Source organism: Anguilla anguilla, chromosome 5 (assembly GCF_013347855.1).
Source record: "Anguilla anguilla isolate fAngAng1 chromosome 5, fAngAng1.pri, whole genome shotgun sequence".
NCBI lineage: Eukaryota > Metazoa > Chordata > Actinopteri > Anguilliformes > Anguillidae > Anguilla > Anguilla anguilla.
In genome coordinates, this window is record NC_049205.1 from 24,206,596 (window position 1) to 24,230,476 (window position 23,881).

Below are 23,881 nucleotides of genomic sequence, written 5' to 3' on the forward strand. Positions count from 1 at the left end.
ACAGAACTGGTGTAATTCAGTCAGGTTTGTGGGCCTCCTTGCTCGAACATGCTTTTTTTCAGTTCATTCCACACATTTTCTATGGGATTCAGGTCAGGGCTTTGTGATGACCACTCCAATACTTTCACTTTGTTGTCTTTAAACCATTTTGTCACAACTTTGAAAGTATGCTTAGGATCACTGTCCTGCTGGAACACCCCCAGTTGCGACCAAGTTTTAACTTTCTAGGTGATGTCTTGAGGTGTTACTTCAGTATTTCTATATAATCCTTCTTCCTCATGATGCCATCTATTTTCTGAAGTGCACCAGTCCCTTTTCCAGCAAAACACCCCCACAACATGATGCTGCCACCCTCATGCTTCGCAGTTGGGGTGGCGCTCTTTGGATTGAAAGCCTCACCCTTTTTCCTCCATACATAGCACTGATCATTATGGCCAAACAGCTCAATTTTTATTTCATCTGACCAGAGAACACTCCTCCAGAAGGCTAGGTCTTTGTCCTGGTGATCACCTGCAAACTTCTTTCTGGCTTGTTGGAGTAGTGGCTTCTTCCTTGTGTGACAGCCGTTCAGTCCATTGCGATGTAGGACTGTATTAATGGTCGATGTAGATACTTTGGTACTTGATCCCTCCAACTCCTTCATCAGTTCCATTGTTGTTGTCTTGAGGTTCAGTTGAACCTTTCGGACCAAAGTTCGTTCAGCCCTGGGAGTTCATTTGGGCCTCCTTCCTGAATGATGCAGTGCATGTGTGGTCCCAAGATTTTTATATTTGCATACAATTGTTTGTACAGATTCTTGTGGTACCTTCAGTTGTTTGGAAATTGCTCCTAAGGAGAAACCGGTCCTGTGGAGGTCCACAGTTTTTTTTTCTGAAGTCTCGGTTGAGTTGCTTGGATTTTCCCATGATATCAAGGGCAAAAAGGCAGTAGCTTTAAAAGTAGGCCCTTAAATACAGCCACAGGTGTACAATTGGCCAATCAGAAGCTTCTCAAAAGTCATTACATCAATTTCTGGAATCTTCCAGACCGTTTAAAGAGACAGTCAACTTGGTGCATGTAAACCTTTGACCCACTGGAATTCTGATAGTGAATTAAAGCTGAAATAAATCTCTAATCAATCGTTTTAAAATTACCCGTGATGTGAACAAAGTAGATTCCAAAATTGACTTTCCAAAAGAAATGTATGGTAACATGAAATGTGCGGAGTTATGAAAAACTGAGTTTGAATATCTATAGCCTAGGTGTATGTAAACTTTTGGTCTCAACTGTATAAATGTGCCCCTTATTAAGATGAAACATTGATATAAGATTAAAAAATAATGCAAAAACAGTGTCACACGATGTGGTACAGTACCTAAATGTGTAATCATTAATTCTTGTACGTGTTTCTGTACTCTACACTATGTAATGTTTTCTTTTATGAGCTGTTATATGGCCATTGCAGTGACTAGCTAGCTAGTAAGAAACACTCTTAAACCTGATCCCAAATCACAGACTCTGTGGCCACACCCTAGCTTCCTCACCAGAAGAACACCATGCCCAGAAAAATCCCAAACACATTTTAGAATAACAAATCCAGGCAAATGTGCATGAATTTGGCGTAGCGTAAAGAAAGATTGCCAGTGCATCATAAACATGCCTTAGCATGGTTAATATTTAAGGTAAAATTCCTGCATAGTATGCCTTTAAGCCCAAAATTGATGTAGATTGCCAAAACTACACTACTATTAGGGGTAGATTTGTTAACACCAAAATTTGATAAAATGAAGAATTCAACTAAACTAAGAATTCAACCTTAGTACTTATTCCTGGGTATAAAGTTTTTATGCAACCACTCCCAGATACCTGCACCTGGTTCATCCTGTCTGTACCTGTATTTGGTCCATCCAGTCTTGCACACTGAGGAAGCTCCTCTCAGAGGTGACGTCATATAGCAGTAGCACACCCTGTGCTTTGCGGAAGTATGACCTGGTGATACTGCGAAATCTGCACACAAGGAGATCATGTAACAAGTGAGAGAGAGAGAGCAAGGAAGAAAAAGTAGAAAAGGAAGTGAATGAGGGAGGGAGGTGATCCCTCTGTGTGGTTTCTTCTGTACCATTAGGCCATGTGCTCTATAGTATAACTACTGCAACAGGCTACTGCATAAAATCATAGCAATTCCCTGTAGAGAACACTAACTGGCTTGCAACTGGCTGGCTGACTTACCTCTCTTGTCCTGCAGTGTCCCAAATCTGCAGGTCAGTCCTGTCTCCATCAACCAACATAGTCTTTGTATGGAAATCTACTCCTAAAAATGACATAAAGCACCATAAAGACAAATCCTCCATTATTGATTATCAATAATTTCATAATCTAGCAGTCTGAGACATAGTCCTGGAGAGCACCAGGGTATGCTGGTTTTTGTTATAACTGAACACCATTTTATACCAATTGAAGCAATTATTTACTGGCTTCTTGGGTCTGAGTTTGTGACTGATTTTAATATGAAGAACACCAAGATACTGCACCTCTCCAGGAACAGGGTACCAGACTCATAACTGGTGCTTATGAACTCATGGATACCAGCATGTTGGTGAATCTCTTTAGTTCCAGTCTTACCCAGAGTGGTCTGCATGTCCGTCCTGAAATCATTTAGGCTCAGCCGTAAGAGGAAACTGGACTTCCCTGAACCAGAGTCTCCTGCCAGAACCAGCCTGTATATGGGTACACCCTCCTTGGGCTCAGACACAAATGAATCTGCCTCCTGGACAGGGACATAGAGATGCATGCAATTATGTGGGACCCTGGCACTACCCCTACGATGCAACCCAGTGGAATATGAACTTCATTACTCTTTACAAGGGGTTATAGGGGTTATATCGGTTATATCAATGTTATTCAGCTACTTCGTCTGAGGGAAGATTCTTTTTTTTACCATTTATAAATGTATAAAGATGTACTGTACCTGTAAGCAAAGTACATACTTAAAATATGCACTCCCGCACAGCTATTTTAGTTTTATTACTAGTGAGGTACAGTGCCTTCAGAAAAGTTTGAGTACAGAAGTAAAATTAAAGAAATTTTAAATCCCAATTTAACTATGTTAATGTTTTTATTAAAAATAAAATCCTGAAAATGACTGAAGTATTCAGTCCTTTTGTATAAAAACCTAAATGTGTCCAGGTGTATTCCATGTTCGAGATCACCCTAAATATGTGAATAAGGTTAACCTAGCTTAATTTCAAGTCCACCTGTGTTGTTTTTCAATCGGAGTAAATACTACTGACTGTTTGAGGTCTCACAACAAACTGCACATCAGGTGAGTCACACCATCATAAGAACCAAGAATCTGCCTTGGTTAAGGTGAAGTTGCTAGGAGACAAAAGCTTGAGAATGCTCAAGTTTTGCACCTTCGTAGGAGTGCTGTTAAGTTGATTGTAACAAAATGGGGGAAAAAAATATGGCTCAACTTAGACACGACCAAGATCTGGCCATCCAGCCAATCTGAGCAAGTGGACAAGGGCAATTGTCAGAAGTGTGACCATGAGGTCTGCTACAACACTGACAGTTGCAGAGCTCATTTTCAGAAATGGAAGAAGAGTTCAAAATCATCATAACTTCACAGATTTGACCATTTTGGGAAAGAGGAAAAACAAGCCACTTCTGGGAAGGGCCCATATTGACTCACAGCTGGAGTTTCCCAGAGGTCATGTGACAGACCCCGAGAACATCTCAAAGAAGATTTTGTGGGCTTACGAGTCTAAAGTTCAGATCTTTGGCCTGAAAGTGAAGTGATCTTATTTTATATAATATTTCAGCATCTGAAATAGGCACTACTTTTTGTTAAAGGTTACAGCAGTTACTAAGCAACTGATAGCACGCCTTGCGCAGTGATACCGTATGACTGAATTTCCACTAGAACAGTAAAGAAAAGTTAACTATCTTGTGGTTGAAGTCATAATTTGTATTGCTGTCAGTGTAAGAGAACACAACACTGCCCATCACCCTATCCCTACCATCAAGTACCACTGTGGCTTTTCAATAGATGAGACTGGGAGGCTTGTCATTATGTACAAGATGGTCCTAAATACAGACAAATCCATTTCAATCCATTAAAAAAAAAAACCTTAGTTTTAAGCAAAGATTTATGATCCAATAGCACAATGACCCAGGGCATATTACAAAAACTAAGGAACAGGAACAAAGGAACGGCTTAAAAAAAAAGGTAAGTACTGTATTCTGGAATAGCTCTATGGAAGCATATCCATGCCAAAATTGAAATGTAATTGCAGATTTCATTTCATTTTCAGTCAATTTTCATTTTACATAATTAAAATGAAAATGCAAAAGCCCACTTTTTTGCATTTTCATTTTCAAGTTCATGTACGCATTTTACCTTACAATTTAAAAAAGATAAATGCAAATACCACATGCATTTTCTTTATTCTGTACTGATTGGAATTTCCCAGTCATTGCAATTCACACATCATTCAAAATGCAATATTCTAATTTTTTTCCACATTTGAATTATGTGTAGTGTAAACAGGTGGTCAAAAAATCGGATCTGGGCATCAAGACCTGCAGTATAAATGTAGCCAAAGAGGGTGACAGACTGCCAGACGAACCAGGCACAACCAGATTTGTGCAGATTTAGAATTTTTTTCTTTTATTAAAAAGGAGAGCCAACAGCCCACCCGCCTTTCATATTTTAGCTTTATTCGGGAGGGGGCTAACAGAAGGGATCACCTGAAAAGCAGGTGATCAAACCCCAACTGTGCAGAGGGACTGCATATGGCTAGAGTGTAATGCAGTCCCACCTTAAGGACTGCATTACACATCTGGCCAAAAGTGTACATATTAGAATTCTCTCTGATAAAAGTACTTTCATTTCACATCATGGATTCTACCAGCTTAGTTTCCTCACCTTACAGCAAAAGGCTGAGAGGCGTCTGCGAGTGGTTGAGACAGAGCTGCATGTGCTGGGAACCATGGAAACCGCACCCTCCAACCTCAGATCTGACGCCTGCCAATGGGAAAATATTATTTTTTTTGTTCATTTTTTAAAAAAGGGCGTGGAGTCAAAGACAGGACTATGGCCTTACCTCAACATCTGAGGAGACACAGCTGTGGAGGGCTGTCTCTGTGGAGACCTGGCTGTCATCTTCGCTGTCGTACTCACTGCTGGAGCTGCCAGTAGCATCTGTGTCTGCCGTCAGGGATAGGCCGCTGTCCAGGTACGATGTACCACACTCAACAGGCAGGCTGTCCTCATTTGCAATACAATATATAAAAAATAAATAATAAATAAATAAATAATAATAATTAGTATTATTTCAACTCTTTTGTGCAAGCCCCATAGTGGACAGGACACCGGCATCCTGAGTTTGCTAAACTCAAGACATTCAGTGCCCCTGCAATCAAACTATAAATGAATTCTAGCTTTATTAGACAATACAGGACAACCATGTTAAATATGGAGTTTCTAAGTGCCACCATTTAAAGCACCCCCTCCCTGCAGTCACATCTGCAACTATACCCCTGAAGCATGACACACTGGACAATAGTGTCTATGTGGGAGTTAATAAAAATATTATTTCACCACCAAAATTTAATATTTTGTTATAGCAGCAAGATAAAGTCAACAATAATATGATTGACAATTATTTTACCCAGTAGGTGACAGTATAACCTTTCCAACGATATACGACATGTCTAATTTAACATTTGGAATTAACTTTGTCTCACCATTGCTGTGTCACATTTGGCCACATCACCTAGAGAGCTCAGTCACTTTGCAGCCGAGTTGGCTGCGCAGTCCCTTGCTGCAGAGTGACTGAGCAGTCAAGCAGATGCATTGCAGTAAATAGCAGCAGCATAGGTGGATGCATGTGCGCACACTCTCAAATTGATGGAGAACAATGCAGCAGTAGAACACTCTTCTACTTTAAACCAGGCTGAGCAGTGGAGGAAGGACTCCCCTTCTATAGTCGGGTTCCTCTCGAGATAGGTTCCCATTGGGGAGTTTTATCGCACCGCTGTTTGAGGGTTCTCCCCCCACTGTGATTTTTTTCTTATGTAATTGCTATTTCGGGGTTCAGGCCTGGCGTTTGCACCGTTTGCTCTTTTTACTCTGTCTCTTGCCTTGCTACTCTGTAAAGTGTCTTTGTGACAGTTCTCTCCAAAAAGTGCTTTACAAATAAAATGTAATTGAACAGGCCTACTGTAACAACAGAGCATTCCACATTGAGGAATGAACAAAAAAATGATTTAAATGTTTAAAAAAAAAAAAAAAAGAGGATTTTACCTGCTGTAGTTCAGAGTACTCTGTCGAATAGGCTTCAACTTCCAAAGGAGATCTGCATCATTTGGAATGATCTGCAAGGAAGAGCAGTTCATTAACAATAACTCAATTCACTGCACGGAAGAGCAGTATGTTTGCAACAAATTACTCACTCTCTTCTACAAATCCACTAACCATAGCATACTTTTCACCCAATATCACATACTGTTTGTTATTTTCCAAAGAAACAGTATGTGATAGATTCAAACTGATAGACCATTCATAGTTACAAGTGACGATCTCCATACACTACTCGACACTGCAACTGTGAAACCCTGAAACCTCAGTATTATCAGAAATGAATGGTCTCCCTAGAAGGCCACACAAACGTACCCTCCATTTTCCTGACCTGGTCCGGACCAGGGCAGAGTGAAGCCCATCGTTGCGGTCATGCAGCTGCTTATTCATCTCTCTGACAGAGAAGCAGTGGGTGGCATTAGAAGAGATGCCCTACAGAAATTCAATATACTGCAATACATCATATGCAGTGTATTGCAATGTCTGAAATCAACAATAATTTGTACATTTTCCCACATTGTGAAATTTTGCACCTGCATTATATAAAAATTTCCATAAGGGTGAAAATAAATCTTCTCATAGTGGAACACATGTGAGTCAATACAGTGTTCTGCACATAATTTGTTTGAAAATACAAAAAGTAAAAGGCAGACGTGGTTTTACTGAGCAATAAACTATATTCAGTCAATACACTATGGATTTGCACCCTCGCTTATTTGGACCAAATTGGGCTGAATTGAGTGATACAGAGTACAGTCAAGTCCAGAATTATTTGTACCCATGATGGTAGAAGGTAGAGAGTAAAATGCTGTATAATATAACACATGGTGGGCCATATTTTATGTTTAAACACAGGAAAACTGTATTTTATTCTAATCCAATTATCTGGGTCTGGGTAGTGCAGAGGTATAAGCACTCCTACCACCGCAGAGAGCCGGGTTCAATCCCCGGCAGCGGTACTTCTGGCTTGGTCAGATGTTCGTACGAACACAATTGGCAGTGTTGGGGTGGGAAGCCGGTGAGGGTATAAGTACTGATCGTTGCATTACCGACTCCTACTGATTTGTCGGGGTGCCTGTTCAGCAGGGAGGGGATCTGGGGGAGATAGTGCGAACCTCCGCACGCGTTACGCTCTCCCAGTGAAACTCCTCGCTGTCAGGAAAAGAAGCAGCTGGCGACTCCACTTGTATTGGAGGAAGCATGTGGTAGTCTACACCCTCCCCAGACCAACAGAGGATAGCGCATCAACCAGGACTGTGATACACACGGGGAATTGGTATAAAGACTAAAATTGGTGAGAAAAACTGGGAGAAAATGGCAAAAAAAAAAAAATGGTCTGATTGAAGAGGGCAGTACACATGTACAAGCCTAAAGATCTTGAAAGGTTCTACATGGAGAATTGGTTCAAAAACCCTCAAAATGTATTCTCCAGCCCTGTAAAACATTATTGGCAAAGGCTTACGCCGGGCACCCACCATACGCGCAGCGTAAGCGGCGCGGCGCGTAGCGCATTTACACTGGTTCCGTTTGTGCCGCGCAAAGGCTTGCTTAAAGCTCTATATTCCTAGTAGCAGTCTGCAGTGGGATTACATCGTGTGTTTCACGTTTGTTCACGACTCTCTCACCAAGTATTAAGTGAATACTTGGTGAGAGACCTTTTTCAGTTTGTTAATTTGGTAATATTTCGTTAACTCATGTAAATACGTGAGAAAGTAAACGCTTTCAAGAATTACCATAAGCTTAAATCGCAACGTAGCCTGCATAATAATCAATCTCAAACTGTATTAATTTATTTGCTTGGTTAACAAGCGTGCCAATTTCATGAAGAATATGTAATGATCATAATAATAATAAATAATCCGTAATGATAATAATAATAATAAATAATCCGTAATCAACCATTGGGAATTCTCGTGTTGTCTTGTCATTCACGTCAAAACATTTATAGGATCAGATTTAGTAAAATCAGCTAATCATCAAAAAGATAGCGTAACAGTTTAATCTTGAAGGGATATGAACACCACAACGCCATGAACTTTGAACACGGAAGCTTTGAAGTACAAGTGCAATAAAGGCTTGCTTACAACTTCATTTATAAAATAGGTGCATTTTCATCGGCAAGAACACTAAATAATCTGATTTTTTTAAAGCTCTGTGGATTGTCTGATTTTTATTAACAAGCCCTTTTTGAAAGCACGGCGAACGAAGACATCGGAATAGGCTGAGCAATGGTTGGTTAAAACCTACCTTCCAACACTCGAGCTAACAAACCGCTGCTCGGTGCATTCACTTCTACATCATTCAATAGGCTACGTCTTTCTGTGGTGTATTTTCAAATTTACCCCACCCCCTCCAAAAAATAAGATAGCGAAACTAAGTTTGCCTTTTCCCCAGGTTCCAGTTTTTTCTTTTTTTTCTTTTTTCTGCAAGGACAATACAAAAACGAAAAGGCTTGTATTTTTTTAGCTTCTTATAAAATATCTGGGAGGGAACTATGGACACACCCCCAGTAGCCTAATATAAGGATGAAATATAAATCAGAGCATGTATACCTAGCATTTTAGAACATATTTCTGTGTATAAACAGGTCATCGTGACGCGCGACAAGCAGAAAAAATAGAACAGAAGCGAAAAACTACACTTCAGTTCACTTGTGTCGCACAAGCTTCGCAGCCGGTTCGCGACGCGTTTGCATCTGGTGTAGAGGACGTCGCCTGCTGCCGTTGTAATAACAGTACTTCAACTACGCTTCAGTTACGCGCGTAGTGCGCTCGTGGTCGCTACGCGTGCGGTGGGTGTCCGGCTTTAGAGCCATTATCTTTGCTAAGGGAGGCTGTGTCAAGTACTATTCACTTGGGTGCCAATAATTGTGAAACCAATTTTTGGAAACAAATTTAAAATTTGAAAAATGTGCCATTTTGGTTGAATTTGGCGATAGCGTAGTGTAGCCCTAACAGATTATTTTTAGTCACCAAGCGCATGGTTGTATGTGTGCACTCAAGGTATAATTTCAGGCTGAGAGGCAACATGATTTAAAAAAATAAAGATTCATGTGCACTATGGTTCTTGGGACTAAACTGGCAGTTGATTTCACTTCAAAAAAATAACCAGCAGCTCCTTCGGCTCTCCAGGACGAGGGCTGGAGAACTTCTGCCATAATATGCATTTCATGCATTTTGCCATATTGGTCTGATACATTTCTCAAGGTGTGTTCCTGAAAAATTAACACCAGTAAATTGTGTTCTGAAGCTCTATCCCAAAAAGACTTGACTGGGCATGTAACTCACTGAAGGACCTGTATTCGACTGGAATAGGACTGGCACTCTGTCAGCATGCCTGGTTCCCTGCACAGTGAAAGGAACAGGCCGTCAATTCCAGCACACACGTGCATTGCATCACATGGATATTAAGAGACATTGCAGCAATTCCCTGGCACTCTGACCCGTCGCACTCCAGCCCCAAATTACTCTTCTCGTCCATGCATTTGTTCACACTTTCACCATTCAGTCTCTCCACCTCTGTCTGCAGAACACTGATATTCCCCTGAGCCCTGAGGAGTGATCGCCTCAGCTCATCACTTTCCTGAGAAGCAAGATGGGGACACAGGCAGAGTTGCGTAGGAAGAGGAATGTGAGAGCAAGAGTGAGAGAGGGAAGGAGAGAAAAAAAAATCATGTATACATCAGTTACTTTTGTGGTATGCTAATTGATTAACAAACAAGCCACCATACTGTGACTTGTCAATTTTAAAACAGCCAAATTGGTGCATGTGTTAAAAATAAAGAAAATGAGAATAAAGAAAGTATAAAACTTCTAAGCAAGATAACATGGCATGGTCAGCATTCATTGAATTTAATTCAAAGAAAGTATTGGGTATATATACACACACACGCCTGTTCCTCATGGTACAAATTCTCCCACAGGGTCACTCACTAGTGTCATCTCTTGGATTTGGCTTTTCAGATAGCAGACATCCACTCTGGAGTTTGTGTGCCAGGCTTCTTGGTTCTGAAACAAAACCCATTAAACTACACAACGCACATGGAAACTACCAAAGCCTCTTTCACCTCCAGGCAGTATCAGGGTCTCATGGTGTGCGCACAATAATTCAATATACATCTCCACATCATAGCCAGGGCATATTACAGATGCCATAATCTATTGAAACACAGAACGCTGGAGGTGTTTAATATAAACAATGACCACATTTGACCATTCAGGCCAGTCGAGCAAAAAGCTTGAGTGAATTTGTGTCTAAAGCAGGGGTGCACAATAAAGGCTGATCAGTTTCAGGATTGTGCCAACTTCTGCTCTTAATTTCATTTCAAAATTCTATCATTTGCATAAGCTCCAGCCACAGACCACAAGTGTATCCTAAACAATGTACTGTGCTCAAGTACAGGAGTGAATCAGCATAGTTCATAGTGTTAGTTTTCAAACAGCTCGAAGGTAACTGATTTGGACAAAAACCAGCACGCAGACCGGCCCTCCAGCACCGGAGTTGTGCACACCAGAGGTGCGTTCAAGTTCAGCAAACAAGGCGAACGTTTGCAAACAGTCTGAAAAGGTAGTTTGCGGCGAACAAAAATGGACGCTGGACTGAGGGAAATGTTCCCAGATGGGTATTTCAATTGAAGATGCTGTTAAGTGTGATCGGTTTTTCAATAATGTGATTGCTAACACTGGTCAATGTTATTATTGTTCGCTAGCTAGCTATTGTTTTTTTTATCATCGATGATCACAGAAGCGGCTGTGAGTACTTAGCTCTCGTCGCCATGTCTGTTTATGTTTAATGCAAACAATTTGGAATGTTCGTAAAAAGCCATTCAAATTGAACTGTTCAAAGAAAACATGTTCGCCACGAACATTCGCCTCTGTTCGCTGAACTTGAACGCACCTCAGGTCTGAAACCTCACGCCCAAGACTCAAACTTCTGGCCAGTAAACGTGTCCACTGTTGGCCTCAGATGTGACAACCTCTCTCTGAATCTTACACATAAAATAACTCTGTTGTAAGATCAAGCTCCAGTTGAAAGATGGCTACCAAGTTCCTTATTTTGAAAAGCTACTTGTGATAGCCCCACCCTTCACTGTGATGGCACCCCTTTAGAGGGACCAAAAGTGTAGGCTTGAGACACTAAGGTGGCGTGAGTAGAGCACTGCCCAAGCCTGGAAGCGGCTGTAGAAAAGCCAACGGCACTGGCACACACAAACTCCCAGCATTAGTGCAGCTGTGGAAATGCCACTATGCCACAATCACGGGCCAGTCAGGAGACTGATGAATTGCAACTAAACATTATCAATTTATATGAATCATGCAAACATTAGTTGTGTCCTTTACGTGCATCCTTCATTTGTCTTTAGCACTTGAATATACGGTACCCTCCAAAACTATATTGACAGTAGAGTGAAATGTTATTTTCGTACAATACATTTTAGGTCAAAAGTTGAATGAGACCAGTACAGACAATCAGCTTTTATTTCATGGTATTTACACACATATGCTTTACCATTTTACAGCTGTTTTTGTGTAGTCTCCTCCATTTTCAGCTGTGCAAAACTAAATTAACAGATGGCTGACAGGTGGTAACTGTTGTTCAGGCATTTCCTTTTGCAACTGTACAACCGCAGCATAGGTAGACTATGAGAGCAGAATTAGAGGGTACACTGAAAGATGCAAACCTCTTAGTAGCAAAAATCAAAACGCCAGAATAGAATTCACTACTAAATAGAGATAAGCCACAAGAATTCTGGAACAAAGTTTTATGAACAGATGAAATATGTATCTTTGAAACATGGAGAAAATTTGGCTGATTGTGGAACAGGCTCGCTCAGTGGTACCATACAAGTAAAAAAAAAAGGGATGAGATTCATAAATTCAAGTAAATAATAATAATAATAATAATAAGCTTTCAGCTCAGTTCACAGCCACTAATATCAAAGCACTTCTGGTGCACTGTGTGTAACCACAGATTCAATAGTTACCAGATACTCAGATTCCATGTTCTAGATGGTACCAGGAGTTCCAGTGCTAGTTACAGTACAGAGAGTGCATTGCGATTGTATTATGAGTCTTAATGAACATGCAACAACTTAAAATGCTTTGGCTACAATGGTATAGAAACCTCTGATGTAAAAAGAGTGCATCTTGTTGATTTATAGAATCTGCAGTGTGGTCCATCGCCTGAGGACAAAGTGAAATGGCAGCATGTTGTAATTGTTTCAATTCTCTTACCATTTGAAGTCTTTCCACGGTGTCCTGCAGCTCTGCGACCTCACTCTCATGCTTCTCGTCCATCACAGCAATCACTGCACATACCCTGTGCTGTTCCTGCAGCTGGGGAGAGCCAATTATATGGCTTTACTCACTGAGCATCCAATCACACTGATTTAACAAGTATCCAATCACACAGCATCATAGGACTGAGTGTCTGACCCGCCCCCCTCCCCCTCCCCCTCCCCCTCCCCCCATAATATAACCCTGCAGAACAAGAATGCAGCTTAACTGCCTGGTGTTACATCAGTGTGTGTGTGTGTGTGTGTAATCACCTTAGTACACCTCATGTTACCACTCTGACCCAACAGGAGAACCCTGGCTACCTCCCTCCTCACCCCTTTCTTAAAAGTAATTTGTACACCTCTTTGCTAAACCAAAGGACTGAATCAGTACACAGACACACACACACACACACTTCTGAACCAGTCTTTCACATTAGGCTCAAGTCACATGAGCATGCAGGACACCACACAATTTTTCTGTTGCAGCACTCATTCTATAGCCTCCTTCTCCCTCTCCCTCTCCCTCTCCCTCACTCCCTCTCCCCCTCCCTCCCTCCCTCCCTCCCTCCCTCCCTCTCTCTCCCTCTCTCTCCCCCTCCCTCCCTCCCCCTCTTTCACCCTTTTCTCCACATGGGCAAGCTGCTTCTGTAGATTCTCCTCTAGCTCAGTCAGCTGGTGGGCAGTCACCACCTCCAACCTGCAAAATACAGTTTATTCACCCCCTAACAATTACAGGGTCCTTTACCCTCCTGTCAATCACATGGTTTTTCCATGTCCATCACACATTGAATTATCGTAAACAAATACATGGCATGTAGTTCATCTTACTTAAAGCCACACTTCCTGTCTTCACTATCATTTCATATTTTAGATCTTCCCAGACTTTCTGCCAACCCTGTTCTGTCCTCCACCCCTGCAAGCCCCGTATTGCCCTCCAACCATCTTAGGCTGCTCGCCAGCTAGTTCTCCTGCTGCTGATCCTGGCACTCGCTTCCCAGGGATTGAATCAAAGCCTCATACTACGCCAGCAGAACAACGTCATAGGAGGCGTGGATCTGCCGGTAATAATAAAAGAAAAAAATTCATACGTGTGGTAGGAAAAATATTTTACCCCGGAAAAATAAGTTATTTTCCTTCCTAATATAATACACTGAGTTAACATCAATATTTGAGTGACAGTATTTTATTTTTGCTGTCAAAAATAAATGGAGCTCCCTGGGGAAACTTGCTTTTTGAGCGAAAATCATAGATATCAGCAGGGGGCGACATTACATCCGGTGCTGAGGTTGAGAACTGAAAGCTGGCCCCTTCATTTTAACCATGACAGAACTTGCACAGTTAAATTAAATATGCTCTTCAGCATGAGCAATTCTTACCTGATCATCGTGGTAAACAAAACATTGGACAAAGAAGTCAAGACTATTTAATGTTGAAATGAATTATGTATGTAATAGTTATTTGGCATTTTAGCCCAGACATACAATTTTTTGTACAGAAAGTCATTCTATCAATCCAATAGGCCTAAAGAAAATGAAATATGAATAAATATACACCCCTACAAACACACTACGTAATGACAACGTTACACTTTGGTCGTAATTTGGTAAGTCGCAACATTACCAACAGGTGACGTTGTGACAACATTTCTCTATGGTCGCAAAATAACCAGTCCTCATGGAGACTGTTCTGCAACGTTGCTGTAACGTTATACAATTACGTAAATACGATGTAATTTAATAATGTAACAATTACGTTACATCACAGTCCTCATCCTTACTTAATTTGAAACGTTACTGGTAGGTTGTCAGAACGTTTGTAAATGACGTTTTGGCTTACAGTAAAATATCTATCCGTCTGCGCGTTTACGCTTGGACCATTAACACGTTATGTCCAATGCAGGGTTTATTATTATCATTATTATTTTATTTATTTATTTTTTTAATATAGGATATGATGGATAAGCAGGTATAGGGTTCTTGGGTGGCTGACATGGATAGGGATTTTATAGTAGGACTCGGTGTAAAGCATGGAGGATGAAATATAGCTTAGGGTGAAGCGATTTTTGAGTAAATCTATTGTCTGATACACACTCCGGAGCAGAAGGTGGCGGTAATTCACCAATAAGCTGTACACCACACACTGTAAAACAAGAAGACGGTATATCCAATCCAGAGACTGTAAAAATATGGACAAAGCTACTGTGACGTCACCCATTGCCTCTCCGTGGGTCTGTAAAACACGTTTTGAAGCTCAATGGCGGGCGCGGCCATTTTCTCGATTTGGAGCCAAAACCATAGAGTTAAGCGGTCTTGTGATTTTTACAATTTGATTGACAGTCCGGTGCGGAAAAGCCCATCAACCTGAACGAGGCTAGCTGACTGTCTGCCGTTATGTTTTAAAATATATTATCAGATGTTTACGGAGTTTAATTTCCATCCGTGACTGTACTGTCATGTAATCACGTTATATGTATGACATTAAAAATACAATTAGGCTATGTTCAGTTATCTTCAATTCATGTTTCTCAGCAAAACGAATATGCTTAACTAGCATATCAGCTTGCCAGTGAGCTAGGTAGGCTATCCGTGGTTAGCTCACGCATTAGCAATATGAACCACAGGGGAAGAACATTGACTACACTGATGGTCAATCAATCGGAGATGTGTAGGCTACTGGTGATTTGACTAGGCTAATTTTCGTATAACTGTCTGGTAGATCTGCTGTTAACCGAGCAAGTTATCGTCGTAGGTTTTCGCCAGTCAGTTAATGAGCCAGTAACTGCTACTACTAGCTACTCCATCGCCGTTTGTGGTGTTCACTTGCTGGGTGACGCTAGCTGACCGATCGTTCGCAAATCACTTTCTACCGAATAAAAATTAACACTGTCAGCGGTGATTAACAAATCTACCAAGTATTTTAATAACTGATCTACAGGCGTGTAAATATGACAACGCACTTTGAAGAGCAAGTTTTCCACCTGTTGCATAAAGACAAAAATAATGTACATTGAATTTCTAATTATTATTATTTTCTTGCTAGCTTCTAGCTTTGTCACATTCGTGCAGCCTAGCCCAGGTAGACATTTACGGAATGTACACGACTGACAAGCCGTCAAACACGTTTGACAGATGGAATATTTGCCGGTTAGGGTTAGCTAGCTAGTCAAATTCCTTGGTAGCCGAAGTTGCGAACTGTTTTAGCATAGGCTACTGGACTACCACATATAGCAAATAAGCGTTAGCTGATTACGCTTTCTGCCAACTAATTATTTGGTTAAGTGGGCTAAAGGAAATAGTAAAAATGACTTAGCTGCCGCAAAACTTCAGAGGAGGATTATTTTATGGTCGTCTAGTGCAGCTGTAAATAGCACACGCTATAATGAAACCACTACAAAATGGGATGCCTGCATTTTCTGACTTCGCACAGGTGGACCGTGGTCGGAGCCGCAATGTCAAGGCCAAGAGAGGCCACCTCCCACCCCAGTGACCACAGATTGTAGCCCCTACTGTAGCTCAGTCCTCCGCAGTAATCCAGAAGAGACGCAAGCTGTACCTCATTGGTCCAGAACAAATATTGGCACTGTGCCCAAATGACGCAATAAATCATGAAATCGACCCATGGACAGTCATAAGACGAATAAAATACACCTATTATGACTATTTGTTCTTGTGAGAAAAAATTATTGACTTTGTATTTTGATCGCATTTGTACCGTAGACTTACATGGAAACCGGATATGAAAACACCTATAACTGGAGCCATCCGTAGTGGCGCTAGTGAGCAACCAGGAACTACAACACCAGGAAATGAGCTTCAAAAACGAAGTCTGGTTTTGGCCGCTTGTTTGGAATACATCTTATTTAATTTCGGTGAGGCAAGATAGCCTATATTGTTTGTAGTACCGTAACTTGGCGTCATTTTGATATCAATAATTTTGAGTAACTTGGCATTTTTGTACGTTGAAAACGTGTTTTTTATGAGATTTATTTATATAGCTCGCAATGTAGCACAATGAGAATATGGGAATGTTATTCTTTCTGACATGCATAGTATAGGTATTTCTGACATAATGTGGCTTTAGATGGAAAATAATTCATCAAAACACGAAAAACGTTTACAACTAGCTACAAGTCTGGTATTGCAATTGTGGTTGCAACGACCAGAGCACACATACGGGTCCGCGGGGACGAAATTGAGAGCCACTCTTTAGGGCAGTTCTCCCCATTCATTGGTCATTTCAAAAGGTTGTTACCGTGGGATAGAAATAGGTACACGTTTTACGTCGGTCCGTTCCTGTTCATCAGCAAATGGTGTGCTAAATTTTTTACCAAATAATGGCCCCATGTAAATAGACGAGGTAAAAACAATTAAGTTCTGCAAGTGAACTGGTAAACACATTGGAGATCGCGACAGACTTACTTTTCCAAAAATGAAATCTCGCCATCCATCCTATCCACAAATTCCTCCAAAGTGTTTCTCCGGACGAGAGACTCCGAAGGAGGCTAAATCCAGTGTGTCGGACACTTCATTAAAACGCGCGGAGAAGTCTCTGAAGTCGATACATCCGTCTCCATCTTGATCGAACTCGCCGAATAATGTCTCAACTTCACTGTAGGGAACACTGAGCTCCCTGCAAACCACTATAAAGTCATATTCGATCCTGCCTGATTTATTTACATCACACGCAGAGAACAGTCTAGAAATATCAGACATGTCTATGTAAGCAGATTTAGACGCCCTACTGAACATGTGGCGGAGACGATCACAATAAAAATTATTGCAAAAAATAATAATAAAAGGTCTAACAACAATATGCCCCAAACTGACTGAGTAACAAAGACAAAATAGCTAAAAATGGCGTCTTATTTAGGGCCAGTGAATATCACCTGTAGCTTTTAATTCCCGTATGTTAGCTACACAATCATTCACCCCATTATTTAATTTACCCTATGAAATAATTACGAACTCAAGTCGTATAGCCGGCATAAAGGTAAATAAAAATTAAATTAATTAATGTCCGAATGGTTAAAATCAAGTCAGCGTTTAGGATACTATTCGGTACGAACTGCGTCGTGACACGTTATTTGAAATAAAGCGTTGCATTTGGCACAATTACCGCATTATAGCTGCTTACTTGAACCAGAGGTGTGTCATGAACCTGAATTTTCACGCCAGTTTGTATGCCAGTAGAATAGGGTCAAGTATAAGAATCTCGTTGTATTCAAATCCGTTCACTAGAAAGTGATTTAATTTAGCTCATGTTTTGTAGCCTATATTAGTGTCCTATAAACCCGGCTCAATGATGGCTTTAAAATAAATCTATTAATTGTATTAAACACCAGAAGCATATTCATGTTTGCCAGGCAGCCAACCGCGTCCCCTCTATTATATTATGATGTCGACAATTGTAATTCTTGTTGTTTATTCATCTAGTAGCACAATAATTCAGGTCCAGTTACCATATAAGCCTTTCATACATCAACAAATCACATCACGACTAAATGGTTAATTAGTTAATCATATTGCTCGCTTAAAGAGATAGGAGATGAATGATGGTAAGATACGGCTCAGTTTATTGACCACTGATTGAATCTCATTAAGTTTTTTAGTGATGAGGTGATTTGCAAATCACTCAGGAAATGTAAATGCGTATTAATCAGAGATATTTTGTAAGTCCAGAGGAATTGATTTGGATTAGCTTTTCTTTATGGGAACCAGAAACTCAGACATTCATACACTTAGGTACACTAATTTATTCATTTTGTGCTTTTTAGTTTTTCAATGTTTGAAATTAGTTCTACATCCTGTCTGGGGACAGATCACTGTGAATGTGTGTGCGTACAGTTTGTGCATGTCTACCATAGACTGTATTAAAAATATGGACAAAACCACTGTGACATCACCCATTGACTCTCCGTGGGTCTGGAAAAAACATTCTGAAGCATACGAAATAGAATTAGCGGGCGCTGTCAGGCCAAATTTCGAGAAGGGTCCAACTGCAGACCTCCCTCCTGAGGTCCCTAGTTCTGTGAGCCAATGGGGATTGAGCATGACCTCCCTCCTGAGGTTTCCAGTTCTGTGAGCCAATGGGGTTAGTAGTAGGATCCTGACGAATGAAGTATGTCACTTCCTTCACTACAGTATAAAGTCACGAAAAAGGTGTGTAGCACCACTTTTGTTCAATAAAATATGGAAAGGGTATGGTAATGCTAACGTGAGAATGTCTTTGTATTAGCCTGATATACCTGTGTATGCCAAAAAGCTCCATTCTATACAAGTGTATGTGCTTGATGCCTCACACATGAAGGTCCAAACAGCAAAAGTTATTTGAATTAGTATTCTGCTGTTACATTCTTTTTCTTTAACAGATGCACCAGTCAATTATTATCGATGCATACCCACCTCCAGTGCAACACTGCACTACATGTTGTAGCTTCTATCACTACACCATCTGTCCATGCATAAAACCAACAAACAGATCCAAAGTACTCTAGCATTGGAGAACACATCTAAGGGCAGCAATTCCTTTCAAAGGTAATTATTTAATCATAGTTTGTGTAGGAGCCAAATTCCTCATTTCGGAATATGGTGAAAATCTTTATTGCCCAATTAGATATTCAGTTTATTAACTTCTTTGTGCTTTGAGTTTATTAAATGGGTTTATTCTTATATTTCATTATGGAAATCCAATATGGAGCCTTGCCTGGGTCTACTCCCCTTTTTTCCCATGTTTCCCCTTTACCACTCCTATAAGATGACAGGTAGTCAGAGCTCAGGAAGGCCCCAGGTAGAGCGGTAACATACAGTTTTTGACCGCACTTAATCGTCAGTTTATCAGCTTATTTTACAGAACCTTTGTTTTGTTTGTTTGTTTCTAGCTATAGCGAGCTATTGGGGCTGTTGTGACAAAACGTACTTTGCTCCCGAATAAATGTTGTTGGCTCTCTATAATCTTTGTTTGGACTGCAATTCGGAGCGTGTCTAACTGTGTTACGTCCCCTGCCTCTGCTTGCCTGGGTAGTGCAGGTGGAGGTAGTTGCTTAATTGCTTAATTGCGTGATTGCTTCCACCTGCCTGTGGCCCAATATAAGCCCAGTAGTATGAGGCAGGGGAGATTTTCTTTTGGGGCTTGTGATTTGTGTGGAGAGCTTTGGTTTTGTGAACGTTGTGTGTTTTTGTTTGTAATTTAGATTAATAAATGTCTGGGTTTGTTTTTAGATCAGTTTCTGTCGTGTTTTTGATGCATCTGGACTTTGTTTGTTGCGGCCAGTCGAGCCAGCCGTAACAAACTGCATGCATCATACCTGGAGCCTCAAGGCAAGTTTGGTCCATAGGATTGCCTCTACAGTTTGCATTTTGTACTGATGGAGGATATACATTGGTATACATCCAAAGTGCCTCTTTGTTTTTGTTCACTTTTTTCTACTTTGGTAGTTTTTCATTTAGATGTGCATCGTTTTTGGTATGTTATTTTGGAGTTCAATATTTTAACAATCTGTTAATATGTAATTTCTTCAACCATTTGTTAGCCTGCCGCTTGCCTGCATTATGTATGATTTCTATGATCAATGACACGGCACAGCCTTTGACTTGTGTTAATCTAAAAATACACTTTTGTAGTGACCCTCAGCTAATGTTAAGCATTGTAATAAGCTGTAGTATACCTATACAATTGTCGTTTGGTTTTATGAAGTTCATTTAGGAATTTTACATGGTTGATTATTTATATTGCTTCTTGGGTTAAGGCAATTCTAAGATAACTATTCATGTTTTTCAAGGGAAGCAACAGCCTGACACAATGCACCTCAAAGTGAAGAGAATGAGGAAAGATGGTCCAAATGTGTGCAACAACATTGGTATGTTTCTCATCACCAGTACTGTTTTATTCTGTCTCTAGCACCTTCTATAAAAACTGTGCCAATGGTAACACAAATCAGGTTACAGTTGACCTTGCATTTTTCCATAGGCAAAAGGTTGCATGAAAATGTTGTAATCAAGGGGGAAAAAACATGTTGGTGACAAATGTTTAGAGCTGTAGAACTGTTTCTATGGATCAATTTAAGAGGACTTTAAACTGTTTTTGTCTTGTAGACCATGGCAAGAGCACACCCCTGGGAGCTGAGTGGGTGAGAAACAACCTCCACCGGCTTTTAAGGGAAAGTAGATGAACCTCACTATCTCATGTTGGGATCAAGACATCAAAAGAAAGTCGAAGAAAAACTGCTTGAAGCACACGATGAAGAACGTCAGGAATTGATGGATAATTTTTTGTTTGAGTTTGAATGTCCAGATGATTGTGATTTGTTCAGGTCTGAGGTCAGAGACACTCTTGACATTCCTGAGTGTGCAAGCTTTAGTAAGCATGTACATTGAAATCTTTAGGGGTCCAAACACTGCAGGTGCTGGAACCCTAGTGTATTTGTAAGGATTCTTCTTATTAGGGGTCCAAGCAGCAAAGCTGGTGGAACCCTATTGTATCTGTTAGGATTATTAGGGGTCCAAGCAGCGAAGCTGGTGGAACCCTATTGTATCTGTTAGGATCATTAGGGGTCCAAGCAGCGAAGCTATTGGGACCATATACGTCCACCATATTGTTTCCACCATATGGACTTTTTTATTAGTTGGGGTGCGGAAGAGCTGTAGCTCCACATCTAAAGTGTTACGACATCTAGTAAACTTCTTTATGGCAAGCGGCTAGAAGACATCCATGGCGATGTAAGTAATCCGATACCGTAGGGTCTAGTTTTTATCAGTGAGGGGAGGGTCTGAACGTCGGGGAAGCAATGGAAGACAGTGCCAGCCAGAGTGCATGCTAGGCTACTAAAAGTTTGTTCGTAAAAGCTTTTTGAGAGGATGAATAATTACTTTTCTTTGGCATGGATCCATTTGAAGACAATATCGAGTGAGTTCGTTTAGTCTTTAAATCTGTCATTATGCTGAGAAATAGCTAAACCATTTTATTGATAGTATTTGAGTTTCTGTGTAAACGCGCGAAAACATGCTGCTATAATAAAACAATGATGGCAATACATGTATAGTCGCAGGTCGCGAGTTAATATTTCGTCTTTTTTCGTTTTTTCCTCAATGGCGTATTTATTATTTGAAATGTGTATTTGTGTTATTATTCTATCTGTCTCTGTGGCGCACTGAAATGTGCATTCTCTGCTAAGCTGAGCAATGGATTGGAATATGTGTCTGACGTAGTGTTGCACGGTATACCAAAACTTAAGCACTTTCTCTGTACTTTAAAAAAAAAAAAAAAAAAAAAGAAACGGTTCGGTATTAGAATATTCCGACGTTCGGTAGTTTTGAGTAAAATGTAAAAGCCAGGGAAATTTGTCTCCTGCGTTACTGATTCGCTGATACAGCGCAAGCTTCCACTCAGTTGACTTCAGTAGCAATAGGTGTTCTAACTTGTAAATATTTTATTATAGGAAGGTTTTTAGATCTATTTAAAAGTGAAAGACCTGTTTAAAGATTATTTAGTTTACAATTGTTAAATTTTTGAAATATATTTAATATATTTTTCTATTGTTTAGTGTTGTAACACAACAGGCCTATGCTTATTAATATGTTGAACAGGCTTCAACTTAAAAACCTGGTTTATTAACAACCTTTAATAAACAGTGAATTCGAAAATCAGGTCAAACCTTGTGGACATTACGTTTCTGATCTATTAAGGTAATTTCAGTGTCGTTAGGTACGGATTATTGAATCAGTATTGCTTCAGTATCGAGTATCGTGATACTAAACCTGGTATCGGTATCAAAGTGAAAATGTTGGTACCATGACAACACTAGTGTGACACCTTGTGGCAGCACCACCGCAAGCACAGGCACATTACAGTTAGTGGTATTATATAATGTGGATATTTCACACTAATGTAGGCTAAGCGTTAGTTAGTTGTGTAATTGCTTACTTTTTGTGACGCATTGGCAAAACGTGGTAGACGGTTGAAAATTGTTTTCATATAGGGCATCCCCATACACGAAAACATACGAGAGTACAGAAATACATACAAGAGTTAATTATTACACATGTACTGTACAGCATTTTGTGACAATATTTCGAATTATTTTAAAATCTGATGGCGATGTTCCATGTTAAACCTTCATGGGGGGCTCAATTATATGCTTTACAATGGACAACAAGCATTATATTACTTTTTGGACAGATTTTGGAGTTCATATCTGTCTCTGAATATACATGCTCCGCTAAGCTGTAAGCGAATCAAATGTGGGGAAATCCCGAGATATAGACAGCTGCTACTCAGAAAAGTATAAGCAAAGCATACTGGTAGATGTAAAACAAAGTGAAAGGCAGCGGCGGGTTCCGGCGTGAATGCACGTGCATTGCTTCCATTACATTACATTACATTATAGGCATTTAGCAGACGCTCTTATCCAGAGCGACTTACACAACTTTTACATAGCATTTTTACATTGTATCCATTTATACAGCTGGATATATACTGAAGCAATTTCGGTTAAGTACCTTGCTCAAGGGTACAACGGCAGTGTCCTACCCGGGAATCGAACCTGCGACCTTTCGGTTACAAGCCCAGTTCCTTACCCACTGTGCCACACTCCGTCCCACAAACTTATGCCTTCCCTATGAATGAAACAAATAAAAGTATCGGAATGATGCTGAAGAAAAGATGGTATGCAGCAGCATAGACTAGTTTCATAGTTCGGCTATAGGTTTTGGCATCGGTTAGCAATTTTCATTGCTCGCGTGTCTGAAAACTATGGGAGAAATGGGAGTGAATACATCTGGCCGTGCAGTTATGTAAAGTCGATACGCAGGAGACATTTACATTTACACAGTTTGGAGGACAGACTCATACGATTGAAAAGAAACGTGGGACAAATGCAATTTTGGAGAGGAATGGAATGGAGAGGATTTGACAACATCTATAGGGTGAAGTGTGTGAGGATTATTTCTCCAATCAGCTTCTACCTTTTCCTAGTTTGCTAGTCAGTGGCATCTGGAAAAAAATCCCCTCATTCTCAGCGTCGATAAAAGTCCAAGGCTTCCTGGCCGCCATTTCACTTTTGTGTAGCTACTTAGCAAGCGCCTTTGTTTGAGGTAGTTTTTCTTATGAAACCATTATATCTCTCATCGTTGAATTAAAAAGGAAATAATCAACATTGATAGTCGAATTTATATTAAAACATTTGTTTATTAAGGCAATTGGAATCGGCACGTTAACAAACGACTACAGTTTTAATTGAAGACCAGCGTTGACAAACCAGGCCTGGGGTA

At 40.4% G+C, this 23,881-nt stretch overlaps 1 protein-coding gene across 14 annotated transcripts in view; it reads right to left on the reverse strand.

The window, feature by feature from the left end:
- Positions 1 to 23,881, reverse strand: part of LOC118227968 (ras and EF-hand domain-containing protein-like) — a 74,758-nt gene that overhangs the window by 17,229 nt on the left and 33,648 nt on the right. For 4 of the 14 annotated variants that reach the window (XM_035419089.1, XM_035419086.1, XM_035419094.1 and 1 more), the window contains exons 2-13: positions 13,236 to 13,314; positions 12,574 to 12,675; positions 10,273 to 10,347; positions 9,783 to 9,922; positions 9,628 to 9,684; positions 6,656 to 6,734; positions 6,287 to 6,357; positions 5,085 to 5,244; positions 4,907 to 5,005; positions 2,602 to 2,746; positions 2,209 to 2,290; positions 1,872 to 1,986 (exon numbers count right to left, since the gene is read on the reverse strand). In XM_035419089.1, coding sequence (XP_035274980.1) covers positions 1,872 to 1,986; positions 2,209 to 2,290; positions 2,602 to 2,746; positions 4,907 to 5,005; positions 5,085 to 5,244; positions 6,287 to 6,357; positions 6,656 to 6,734; positions 9,628 to 9,684; positions 9,783 to 9,922; positions 10,273 to 10,347; positions 12,574 to 12,675; positions 13,236 to 13,314 — 1,204 coding nt within the window. Of the gene's footprint in view, positions 1 to 1,871; positions 1,987 to 2,208; positions 2,291 to 2,601; positions 2,747 to 4,906; positions 5,006 to 5,084; positions 5,245 to 6,286; positions 6,358 to 6,655; positions 6,735 to 9,627; positions 9,685 to 9,782; positions 9,923 to 10,272; positions 10,348 to 12,573; positions 12,676 to 13,235; positions 13,315 to 13,445; positions 14,839 to 17,035; positions 17,196 to 17,750; positions 17,989 to 23,881 lie in introns of those variants that run through there. The other 10 variants (XM_035419101.1, XM_035419099.1, XM_035419088.1 and 7 more) reach the window with 9 other exon arrangements.